General features: G+C 29.3%; 1 protein-coding gene across 3 annotated transcripts in view; it reads left to right on the plus strand.

Moving 5' to 3' along the window:
- Positions 1-12824, plus strand: part of LOC117171752 (lysine-specific demethylase 6B) — a 235516-nt gene that overhangs the window by 217448 nt on the left and 5244 nt on the right. For all 3 annotated transcript variants that reach the window (XM_033359350.1, XM_033359351.1, XM_033359352.1), the window contains one exon: positions 8475-8796. In XM_033359350.1, the coding sequence (XP_033215241.1) occupies positions 8475-8796 (322 nt within the window). The remainder of the gene's footprint in view (positions 1-8474; positions 8797-12824) is intronic.

The following is a 12824-nucleotide window of genomic DNA, read 5'->3' on the forward strand; positions in this document are numbered from 1 at the left end:
GATAGTGCGACTAATTTCTAAAAAGTTCTTATAGGTTTTATTCAGGGTACCTCTGTAGGTCAAGGAGTACCTGAAAATCAGGGAAGTCAGGGATTTTGAAAAAAATCAGAGAATTTTTATTAGTGTAACTTTAAGGTAGTTGTGGGAAAAAATCAAGTTTTTGGAAGAAAAAGTTTTCTATGATTTTAAGAATTGAAATTATATTATCAGTCGTGTATTATGCAAGAAAAACATTATTTTATATAAAAAAAGCTTAATTGAATGCTTTCTTACTGTTTATTCTTACTAATTTTATATAACTGCTGAATTATAATCAATGATGGATTATTTTTCAAAGAAAAGATTCCCTACAACTCTACTGTTTCCAGTTTTTAAAATAACTAAAAGATCTTCAAATATATTAATTCAAAGAATTATTTTAAAAAAAATTATTTTAACTACTTCAGCCATAGAAAAATTTACTTTCAAAATTGGAAACAGTAGAGTTGTAGAAAGTATTTCCCCTCAAAACGTAACATATCATTTATTAAAATTTAACCATTTTTCAAAAGTTGGTAAGAAGCGTCAACAAAAAAACATTCCATTGCAAAACACTTGTTAAAAAACGTTACGTGTATGTTTTCAAATTTTTCATTGAAAAAAATGATCTTTATTAAAATTACATCATCAGTAATGTTATTTTTATACGTAAAATCATATTTAAACTATTTTTCAGAGATCTGATTTTAGGCACGACCGCACTAACATAAATGTCAAGGATGATAAATTAAAAGTTAAGAAATTTTAATTTGCACTTTTTGTATTCCCCTGATAAAAAATCCTATGTTGAAAATTTTTGAAGATTAAAATTCGGATCTTTGAATATTAATGGTCTGGAAAAATGTAAAACAGGTCAGGGCAAAATTTGGGTATTTTAAAAATCAAGTTTTGCGGCCACCCTTTTAAAATACCCTTAACAGTATTTATTTTGTCTTGTATTTCCATTTCTTTTTTTTTGTAGCTGATTCCATCGGACGATTATATTTTTAGTTAAAAATTTTATTATTTGGTTGAAAATTTGTTGTTTTTTCTTTTTGTTGAGAATGCAACTATTTTCTTAGAAAGTTATATTTTTGGTGAAAAATCATATTTTGATATTGAAAATTCAAATGAAAACTTTCTAGGTTGAAATTCAGTTAGTTTTTGAAAATTCGTCATTTGGGTTGAATCTAATTCTTTTTTTTGAAATTAAAATCTTTTTTGGTTGAAAAATTTACTATTACATTATTTGTAGAAAATATTTTTGGTTGAAAATTGAATTACATGGTTGAAAGTTGAAGAACTTTGTTAGAAAAATTATTTTTGTTCGAAGATTTATCATATGAGCAGAATTCCTGAAAGTGAAATCAAGAATCCAACGACCAAATTTGGACGGTCAGCATAAAATTTTCCCATTGAAATCAACGTTTCGGCACTCATACAGCACCCTTATCAAGGCAAAATAAAAAAAAAATTTAAATTGATCTTCGATCTTTTTCGATAGAGAGTTCTACTTCTTACTTAAAAATTTATTTTGCTTACTTCTCACTTAAAAATTTTTATTTTATTTATTTTAATCTATTTTGCTTTGAAATTTTACTATTTCGTTTGAAATGTTTGGTTAAAAATGAATTTATTTTTGCTGAAAATTCAACTATTTGGTTGAAAAATCGTCTTTTCTGGTTAAGAAGTCAACTGTTTTCTAAAAGTTCGAATTTTTATATTTTAAATTCAACAATCTGCTTAATAATTCAACTGTTTGCTTCAAAATTCAACTATTTTGTTAAAAATGAAACTATTGTTAAAAATTCATCTTTTTGGATTAAAAATTCAACTGTTTTGTAGAACATTCGTCTTTTTTAAGTGAAAATTCCTTTTGGTATGATAATTCTACCATTCAGTTAAAAATTAAACAATTTGGTCAAAATTTCAACTGTTTTGGACTAAATTCGTACTTATGGATTGGAAATTTATATTTTATCGTGGAATGGTCATCTGATTTGGTTGAAATCAATAAATTCGAAATTTTTAAGTTTTATTCTGAAATTGTTTTATTTCGTTTGCAAAATATTCTATGTTAATACCACATTTAAGACAATCCTCGAAATAATGAAGTCCGTGAACTATGCCATGACTCTTGAAAGAGTGAAAATGAGATATTCCGGGAGTTATGATTGTTTAAAAGGACTGTTTTAATATGTTGAGGATTGTATTGAAACTTGTATTAAAAGTTTTATTTAACTGCAATTGTTGTAAGTTTAAACGTTAAATATCTTTGGAATCGCCAAAAAACATATATTTCGAATATAATATTTCAAATTACCAACTGAAAAATAAAAAATAAAATATGCTTCATATTTTTTCCTTATTAGTACAAAGGACTCCCTTCCGGCAAGGGCCGACGACAGCGTCTGGCGATCCCTCAGGGAAATGAAGGGACGTTTGGGTAGAGGGCGTAATGCAAGCAGACAGCGATCAAATGGGCACTGCCCATTTAAATGGTTGTAGATATTTTTTTTTGAAAATGGAGGTTGAAGTAGAATTGGTGCATAATTTATTTTCTTTGAATTGAACCTTCTATGGAACTCACGTAAAAGAAAATGAGGTAGAAGAGTTTATAACAGAATACTTATTGTGGGTAGGGTAATGACGACTGAGGCACTTACGTCCGGCTCTTGCACGAGTACAACGAGTGTAATTTGCGTCCGAGGGTCTCGAAATTATTAGTCCATTAGTAGAATTAAATTATGATGCGACATTGCTTCTCTGGCGACAAGACGCGTTTTACTCGACGCCATAGAATATCTTCTTACAAAACTTATTATCGAAAACTTGAGATTTGTACATGACCTTCGTTTTTCTCTTATCTTGAAGGTACTGCTTTATTTCTTCTTATTTTCCATTATTGTATTTTGCATTTCATTTTGACGATATTAAAAAAAAAGTATCATATTTATTCGGCAAGTTAATAATAAATGAAGAATTGAGAGTTGCCCAGAAATTAACACAGAATACAAATTATGGCAGACTTGAAGAATTTTATTTTATTTTAAGATTGAAGTTAGAAATTTAACCCGACCTTTTCACATGCAATATGTAATATTTATAATCAATGTATTTTAGTTTATAGTTACTGAATTGAGTTTAAGCAGGGTGGCCATAATAGGCCAGGAAAAATCTGGAAATCAGGGAAACGTCAGGGCATTTTACGGGCCAGGCAAAGTCAATAAATTTCGATAAGAAACATTTTTAATAACTGACACGGATAATAAATTTAATAATATTACACTTTAATTTTAAGTATTTTATTCCGTTTATAAAAATATTACGTGTTTAACATATTATAAGATTAAAATTCTGGTCTTTGAATATTCAATTGTTGTGTTGAATATTCTGTGGTTGAACCATTTTCTTTCAAAATCATTTTTTTCTCTGAAACTTCATAATTTTAGTAGAAATTTCAACTGGCTCATATAAAATTGGTCTGTTTGGATGGAAATTAGTTTTCTACCTGAAAAATTTTACTATTTCTGTCCAAGCTTCATCATATTACTTAAAAATCCATTTAGTGCATTAAAAGTTGAAATAATTGTTTAAAAAACGAGTTTCTTTTGTGTTGAAAATCAATTTCTTTCACAGAAAATTTAATTTTTCATTTTTGCGTTAAAACTGATATTTTTTAAAATTGAAAATTTGGTGCAATTGCAGAATAGGGGCGTCATCTGTTTTTTGGCTAAAAAACGGTTTTTTCGACAACAAACTATTAGAATCTTTAATTGAACGATAAATGAAGCCATTTGACCAGGCAGAAGTTTAAAATTATTGTTACTCTACTCTCTTCCAAACTTTGGCCTCGTCAAATCGCTTCATTTATCGTTCAATGAAAGATTTCAATAGTTTGTTGCCAAAATTTTTTTCCAGATAAAAAAGAGATGATGCCCTTATACTACAATCTACCTGCAAATTTAACTACTTGATTAAAAATTGAACCACTTTGTTAAAACTTAATTTTTTAAATCAAAGGTTCATCTCTTTGTTTAAATATTGAATATGTTGTTAAAAATTCGTTGTTTTTTTGTTTGATTTACATTAATATTTATAATTGAAAAGGTAACTTCTATTGCTGGTTGAAATTAATTTTTTTAGTTGAAAGTTCGCCCTTTTTGACAGAAAACTAATCTTCTTGGTTGATATTTCCTCTTTTTTGGTTAAAATGAAAATGGTTGGTTGTGAATAAACTTTTTTGTGAAAAATTCGAATTTTGGGGTCAAAGAATAAACTATTTTACAGAAAATTCATCTTTTGACTTGAAAGTTAAATAATGTGAATGAACTTTTTTCTTTACTGAAAAATCTTTATTTGTTAAAAATTCCAATAACAAAAAATGCATTTTTAACCAAATATAAAAACTGTTAAAATTTTTTTTAAATCTCTTTGATTGAAAATTAATTTTGTTTCGACTGAAAATTTAATTTTTCCATTTTTGAACATTTTTTATATCTCTGGTTGATTTTTTTTATTTTTTTTTTTTAGTTGAAAATTCACGTATTTCATTGCAAATCTTAAATTGAAAATTAATATTTTTGTGTAATGATTAATTTTTTTAAATTGTAAATTGAATTTTTAAACTAAAAGTTGATCTACTCTGTTTTTTTTTCTATAAAAATTTATCAATTTTGAAAATTCCACTATTTGATGGAAAATGCATGGTTGTAGGTTGTTAAAAATTCAACTATTTTGTTGAAAATGAAACTGATTCGTTGAAAATTAGTAGTTTTGTATTGAAAATTGAACTTTTATCGTGGAAAAGTTATATTTTTTAGTTGAAATAAAGCGCTTCTAGAATCTAGATCCAACCCAGCCCTGAACAATAGAAACAGGTTACCGAGAGGGCAGGTAGGCCGCGGTACCTAGAGATCGTCTTAAGCCGTAAATTTTGTTATTTTAATGTAAAATTGCTTTATTCCGTTTATGAAAGATTCTATATTGAAAATGTTACAAAATTAAAATTCTGGTCTTTGAATATGGTCAGATGGGGCAGTGCAATAAAATAATTTTTCATATAGTTATATCAGAATTATTTTTTGTATACTTTTTTTAAATAGGTGCATATATTGTAAAGTTCGTGAGTTTATTTTAGCACACTTCTGAAGGAAATTTTTTTTTCTTTTTGAAATGTTTTGCAATCGTTGACATATTTCAAAGCTATGTATTTTTAACTTTTTGGTGCGCAAAAGTAATAAAACATATTTTACGATGTTCACAAAATATGTGAGATAAAAAGAAATAACATAAAAAGGATTTATTTTTAAACACTTATGTGTAGAATATAAGAAAAGCATCAGCCTTAGAGTTTACATAAATCAATATTATTTATTTTGTAATTAGTTAACTCTTTTTTCAACAAAATATAAGTTCCAAAATATGATTGAAAGGCTTCAGTTGTTATAAATAAATTATCCAAATCTATTTGATCACGTAAATTGTGATTATCGTGAAGCCTATATTTAAAAATCTGCGTCTCTCTTTTGGTTAAGGTATCAACTATTTTGTTGAAAATTCGTTTTTTTTTAAATTTTACTGAATCATATTTTACGCAGATTTATATACGTTTTAAGACAATATTATTGATTTTTTTTTTTAGAATTTCTATTAAGGATATGGAAAACCATATACAGTTTTTGGAAAATCTCAATATATATAATATTAAAAATACTCAAGATTTCTTTTAATTATTCAGAATAATTGAAAAAGACCCTTGTTAAGACGGGTCATAAGCGATCCCTTTTGAGGATAAAAATAATTTATGATTTCATAGAACAAACAGTATGTGAATCAGAGAAGAGAAGGCTTTTGAAAGCTTTTGAAATCTCTGTAAATCTTTTGAAACTTCGGCATATATTCGAAAAAGCCTTAAAATCTTGTACAAATTTCAAAATCTTCTAACATCATACGAAATTTCTAGTAATATCTAGAAATCTTTTAAAACATTTCGATATCTTGATAAAATGTTTAGGAAATCTGAAAGCTTTGAAAATTAAAAAAATGTAAAAATTTCGTGAAATCTGTCTAAAATTTTTGTAAAATTTCTGAGAAATATTCCAATTTTTGCAATTTCTAAAAAGGTTTTGAAATCGTTGTAAAATCTTTGAAAGCTTTTAAAACCTTGTGAAAACTTGGACATCTTTTGAAATACCAAGAAGTGTATGTGTAGTAATCCCTAGCAATTTTTAGAAGCTTGTGGCATAATTTTATTAATCTTTGAAACCTTTTGAAATATTTGAAATATTTTGAGAGCTTTGAATATTTTTGTTATCTCTGAAAGTCTTTTGAAATATCTTAAAGTCATTATAAAATGATTTTAAATTCTTTTAAACTTGTGAAAGCCTCTTAAAATATTTTTAAATGTTTAAAATCTTTTAAAATCTCTTAAAATTTTTAGAAATCCTTTTAAATATTTCAAATTTTTTGAATTATATCGAAATCTTTGGGGAATCTTAAAATTTTTTTGAAAACCCAAGAAATGTTCAGTAACATCTAGATATATTTTCAAATCCTCTAAAATCTTTGTACATTTTTTAGAAATCATTTACGGCTTTCGAAATTTTTTGAAATATTCAAAATTTTTGTTAATTATTTAAGAAATCTTTAAATGGTTTTTAAATGTTTAAAATTTCTAAGAGCTTTTCAAAACTCGTTGAAAACTTTTTGAAATCTTTTTAAATCGTTGTGAAATTAAACTCTCAAATCTCTCGAAATCTTTTTAAATCTTAAGATTTTGAAATATCTTGCAATTTTTAAAATTATGTGTGAATTATTTGAGAAATCTTTGAATGTTTTTCAAATCATTCAAAGCTTTTGAAACCCCAAAAATTCTGGTAATCTCTACAAAATCATTAAAAATCTCTTGAAATCTTCGTAAAATCTTTGAGAAATCTATGGAAGCCTTTGCAATGTTTGTGATTTTGAAATTTCTTGAAATCTTATGAAATCCCTTCGTCTTTGTTAAATAATTTGATAACTTGGAAATATTTTAAATATGCAGAAATGGCTAGACATTTGTTATAATCTCTTAAAAATTTTGTGGAATCATTGAAAAATCATTATAACATCTCTTGCAATTTTTCGAAATTTCTTAAAAGCTTTTGAAATTTCTTGAAATCGTTCGAAATACCATAAAATTTTTTGAAATTTTTCTGAAATGTTTAAGAAATCTGTGATTTTTTTGTAATCTTTTGAAATCTGTTGAATTCTTTTGAAATATTGATATCTGCACACTCAGTCTGATATTGATATTGATATCTGCACATCAGTCGATTGATAACTTGTGTTATTTAAAAAAATCTAAGGGTTGCGACATGAAATGAAAATCACCGTTACGTCATATTACGAAATTATACGTTAAATAAACATAAATCATGCTTTCCAACTGAGAAAGTGTAACAATCAATAATATTTGAATAGATTAAACTTTAGAATTGAAAAGCATTATTAAAACTCGGATCGTGTTTTGAAAATCCTAGGAGGCTAATGTGTAGGTGATAGGTGATAGCTGATAGGTGATAGCTGACAGGTGATAGCTGATAGGTCGTGACCCTGTTTAAGCGGGGAAGTTTGAATGCGTCAAGTTCTTCCGTGTGTAGGAAAGCTTTCCGACCATTTCTTTGAATCCCGCGTGGCGCTTAGGTTGGTCGGCTCGGCACGCGTCTGTGACGTCAGGCGCAGCTATATAAAACCGTTGCGCGTCAGTTTCGAGCTCAGACCTCAAGCTAGCTTTGAGAAATGAGCGTGGCCAGGTAGCAGTTCTCGGTGAGTCTGCATCTCTCTTCACTGAGACTCCAGTGAGAGTGCAGCTGAGTAACAAATCGTCGTTACTCCCGGAGTTCACATTTAAACCAATAATAAATAATAATCAGTCAAAAACAATAAACACCGTTACAACCAAGGATCTATAAAACTAGTCAAACTAAAACTTAAACCCAAGTTTAAATGGTGCCGCGTTCTGCTCGACGTGTGACTGTACAAAGTGTAAATAATTATTTATTATCCTTCGACCAAAAAGAACAAGTGCGGAGGAACTGTGCAACATTTGCAGTTGAAGTCAGTTGATAGTCAACTCAAACCAGTTGAAAACAGTTAGTTATATATAGTTAGTTTGAAATAAGTGCTCGTTTGATTCCTGCAGGAATTGAAAAGTGATGGAAACCCTATCTTAAGATAATCTCCTCTTGTAGAGGAGTCTGCAGGAGTTCAATCTCCGCTGAACTTTGCGCCTTCTTTGTTGGTTTGGTTTTTTCTTCTCAGACCGTAAGAATTCTCGACTCGTTCGAGAATTCGCCATAAAACGGCCTGAAAATTCCTGCCAACGTAGCGAAGAAGCTCACGAGGCTGTACATAAAGTACAAGAAGATGGTCGGGAGCAACGGGACCATGATTGCGATTCGCCTTGTCCGTAGTAAGCTGCGGAAGAGGGAGGATCATTCGAATGCTGTGCACCCTGAGCCAGCTGTCGTGCAGACGGCGACGCCAGGGAACAACGTCGTCTCCACGGCATCCGTCACGACGACAACTGGTCCCGCGGAAGGCTGCTGCACACAGACCACCGTGGTGACGACCACCACCACTGCTGTCGTCACGATGGATAACCATAACAAAACCGAGGAACCTGATCCCATCTTCACCACGACCGCCACAGCTGAACAATTCATTTGGCAGTTTCCGCCACCTTATCCGCCGCCAAACACGCCACCACCTCAGTACACGTTGTACAATGACCAGGTTGGTGCTACTCACATTATATACATACTTCTTCTTGTTCCCATTCTTTTACTCACTCTTTTTTCTTTGACCTCAAAAGACCATTTCATTCATTACTAACAACACATTCACTGGTCTCTGCAACCCCGGCAATGATCAACGCGGCCGTAGGGCAAGGAAAACCCCGAAATCAGACAATTTTGTTGGTCATGGAAAAGTCGGGGATTTTGAAATAACGCAAAAGTCAGGGAATTTATATGAGAATTATCTCTGTCAATAAGAATCAGGACTGCCACACAGTCAATTTGTCACTGTTTTTTGTTCTCAAATCACTTTCAAAAAATAAAGTCACTGTTTCAAATTTAAAAAAAACACACTTTAAAATTTTCGGAGTGGCTAAGTCCACGAAGTGACTTCATAAAAGCGTATACATTATTTTTTCACTGTGAGTCTCAATTTTTAAAAATTTAACATTAAATGATTTTTCAACTGAACTAATTTGTTAGATTTTCCAAAACCTATATATTTTTAGCAAAATATAACTAAAAATTTCAGTTAAAAATTCGTTTATAACTTAAAGCGTCTCAATTTGCAAACGAAAACCATTCAAAATTATACTATAACAAAGCAAAAATCACAAAAATTGATCACTTCTTTTTGAGGGCCGCAAAAACACTTAGTTCAACACTAAAATGTTTAAAACTAAAAAAAATACAAGCTTGAACGATTCAATTTTGAAATCGTACTACTTATTACTTCCTGGATTGTGAGATACATTAATTTTCAATTCTGTTATTTATGAAGTTTCATTTTAATTATTGTTCAAACGTTTTCAATTTAAAATTGTTTCCAATTATTATAGCTTTTACTTATAAATTGTTGATTCTTAATTTTTCAAGTTAGAATCAAATAATTTTTTATTCTGTTCGCATTACATTATTACAATTTTAAGCTTTTTTATTTTACATTTATGTAGCCTCAAAGTATTTAAATTTCAATAATTTGATGATATTCTAAAGAATTTGAACATTTCGGGTTTAGTTTTTAGTTAATTCATTCTGATTTCTTTACCTCATTTACAAACTTACTGAGTTCAATGCATTTTTTATATTTTCGAATTGTTTTCAATTCACTTGCATTTTTTTAATTCGCCATGTTTTATTATGAATTTCATCGAATTTTTCTCATTTCCCTTAGATTCTTCTACATTCACTCCAAATTTTGCTGAAATCGATTGACTTTTTTAACATATTCCAAATCCATTCGAATTGTTTTGAAGTCTTAGGAATTTATCACTTTTTCGGTTTAAATAGGTCACTTTTCAAGTGAATTAGGCTTTGGCAGACCCTGAGAATAATTAATTAAACATTCCTAAATTATAAATGGTGCTATCCGAAATTGTTGATATTCCTGAATGGGGACATTCTCAATTGCAAATGTACTATCTAAAAAACGTAGGGCAGGGTAAATGAATTCTTTTACTTTTTTGATAATCTTTCTCCTTCAGAAATGTCTTCGAAATCTCATTCTTAAGGTCAAAAGTACAGTTTCAGAATATTATAGAGATTGTAGATTACAAAGAATATGTGTATGTAATTGTATACATTTCTGATTAGATTTTCAAATTTTCTTCAGTAATGTTTTCAAACCTTCACTTAGAATCTACTTAGCAGCGGAAAAATACATTACTTTTCGACTCGATGGATGTAATATTCTCTAAAAATCATTCTTTTTTAAACATCTTACATTTCTCTTGAATATGCGACCCGAAGACAATATTAAATTCAGTAGAATGAAAATCCTCGAACTTCTCTATTATTAATCAGGCTCTAGAGTCTAGTCTAGAGAAATCTCTTTCATTCATAATATTCTGAGTTTTGGACATAGTGACATTATTGTCAGCGAGTACAGTAAAAAAATTCAGTTAGAATGATCTGAAGGATTGGTAAACATTTTGGAACCATGAATGTTTAACCTGAAAGTAGAAAATTACATTTATTGATAATAAACATTCAAAATCACTGACTTTTAGTACTCAGGTCATTCAAAAGAATCCTCTAGTCTATATTTCAATTATAATGTTATGAAGCTTGTTTGTAAACTTTGCAATTCCTGATATGGTTCCAAATTTTTGTCAGTCGTGTAATTTAAAAATCCCTGAAAAAATATAATTCTTAAAAGGACTGTTATTCGTACCAAATTTTTTATTGAGAATTTCAGTTACAGTTTCCAGAAAACTGCTTATCTATTTTGTTCAATATACATTTCTTGACAGTGTTCGATTTGGTTGTCAGTCAGGCCTTTAGCTATAAACTTTTCTTTATATGTGCAAGAATTTCATAGTATAGCTCATTATAATGTCCAATTATTATAAAATATTTTTAATTGTGTTAAACTTCCCCACTTGGTAATTGAAAAGTGTTTTTACATTTTGTTGTTTCTTTACATTCATCCAAAATTGCAAATTGTCTAGACCAAATTTGAAATGTGCACTGCATATCTACTACTTCGTACGATTTTTTGAAAACTTACTTTATTGGAATAATTCGTATCATATAAAATTTTGTTAAGAAAATAACATTTGTAGTTACAACTGTTATTTTCTTTTTCTTCAGTTTAATCTGTTGTCAATGTTTTGAATTTTATTTTGAAAGTATTAATTACATTCTTACCCTCATTGAAATAAGATTATAAACACCCTATTCAATAATCAACTCACGTTCCGAAATTCTGCTAGAATGACATGACTAGCTTTATTTTCAATTACTTAATGAACTCCGAATTGAGGAGTTCGTTTTCTCCTTTTAAAAAATGGGCTATCGAAAGATTAATACTCGCAAAACTTAAGTTATCAACGAAAATGAATCTTTTTCAGTTATTTTTGTGGTATACGGTATAAAAGAAAGCGATTTGGAAATCAAAATATTATCAAACAACTTTCTTTTGCTTCCATATGAATATCTACGTATTTTTATCATCAGTCTCCTTTGATAGAATGAGAAATCCGATAACGCTAAATAACAAAATTACCATTGATAATAAATTTAATGCATAACAACCAAGAATATATTTAAAATATTTCATTCATATAGTACAGCTTGCCATACCATATTGCCTAATTCATAGTATATAACTGTATACTGAATAGTTTTATTGTATACTATTATATTTGTACAGCGCCCAATGAATTTAAATTTCAACGTTCGGTCAATACCGACAAAAATCGTGTTAGTTCGGCTAGTGTGGCACTTGGCAGACGAATTAGGCGGATGTAACGATTTTGTTCATGAACCGGACCTCCCAAAGGCCAACTTTTTAGTAATCGAAACTTTAAAATGAAGAGGTTTGCAATTATAAGCAGTTCATATATCAGAGATAAGGTTTCTTTTTTTATCGCTACTCATTCGTAAAACAAGCTTAGATTGTAAGATAAGAGTTTCCTCACAATATGAATCCGAAAGTATTAATTTTGAACGTGTCATAAAACTTATGAAAGATTTAATAGTGGTTCGTAAAACTTATCATAGTTTTTTAAAGCCCAGGAGTTTGTAATTATGTATTGTGGAAGATAAACTGTAGTGACGAATCATGAAATCGCGAGAATACAATAATCAGAGTTGTGACAACTTTACCACTCAAGGATGCATCAAAATGATGTTACATTTCCGCTAAAGATAGGTTTCTCCTTGAGTAAAAAATTCGAGAGTTTGGCTACCAGAAGCAAATAAATTCTTGATCCTTAGATATACTAATAGTAAATCGTGAATCTGAAGTCATTTATGAGACAAAAGAATTCAATCGTGTTTGTTTCTAATCAAGATCACGTGGTTAAGATTCATTCGAAACACCAGCTGCAGTTGATACATAATGTGTTTCAAACGTAATTCGAGATTGCGGTAAACGTCAGGTTGATCTCTAAATGAAAACATCTGTATCACAATTATTGCTAAATGTTCTGCGAAACTGAATATTAACATCGCCATATCAATTCCTGCCTGGTTTCCAATAGCACCTGATTCAATCTACGTTTTATTTCCGACTTCATCGAT

Source organism: Belonocnema kinseyi, chromosome 4 (assembly GCF_010883055.1).
Source record: "Belonocnema kinseyi isolate 2016_QV_RU_SX_M_011 chromosome 4, B_treatae_v1, whole genome shotgun sequence".
Taxonomy (NCBI): Eukaryota; Metazoa; Arthropoda; class Insecta; order Hymenoptera; family Cynipidae; genus Belonocnema; species Belonocnema kinseyi.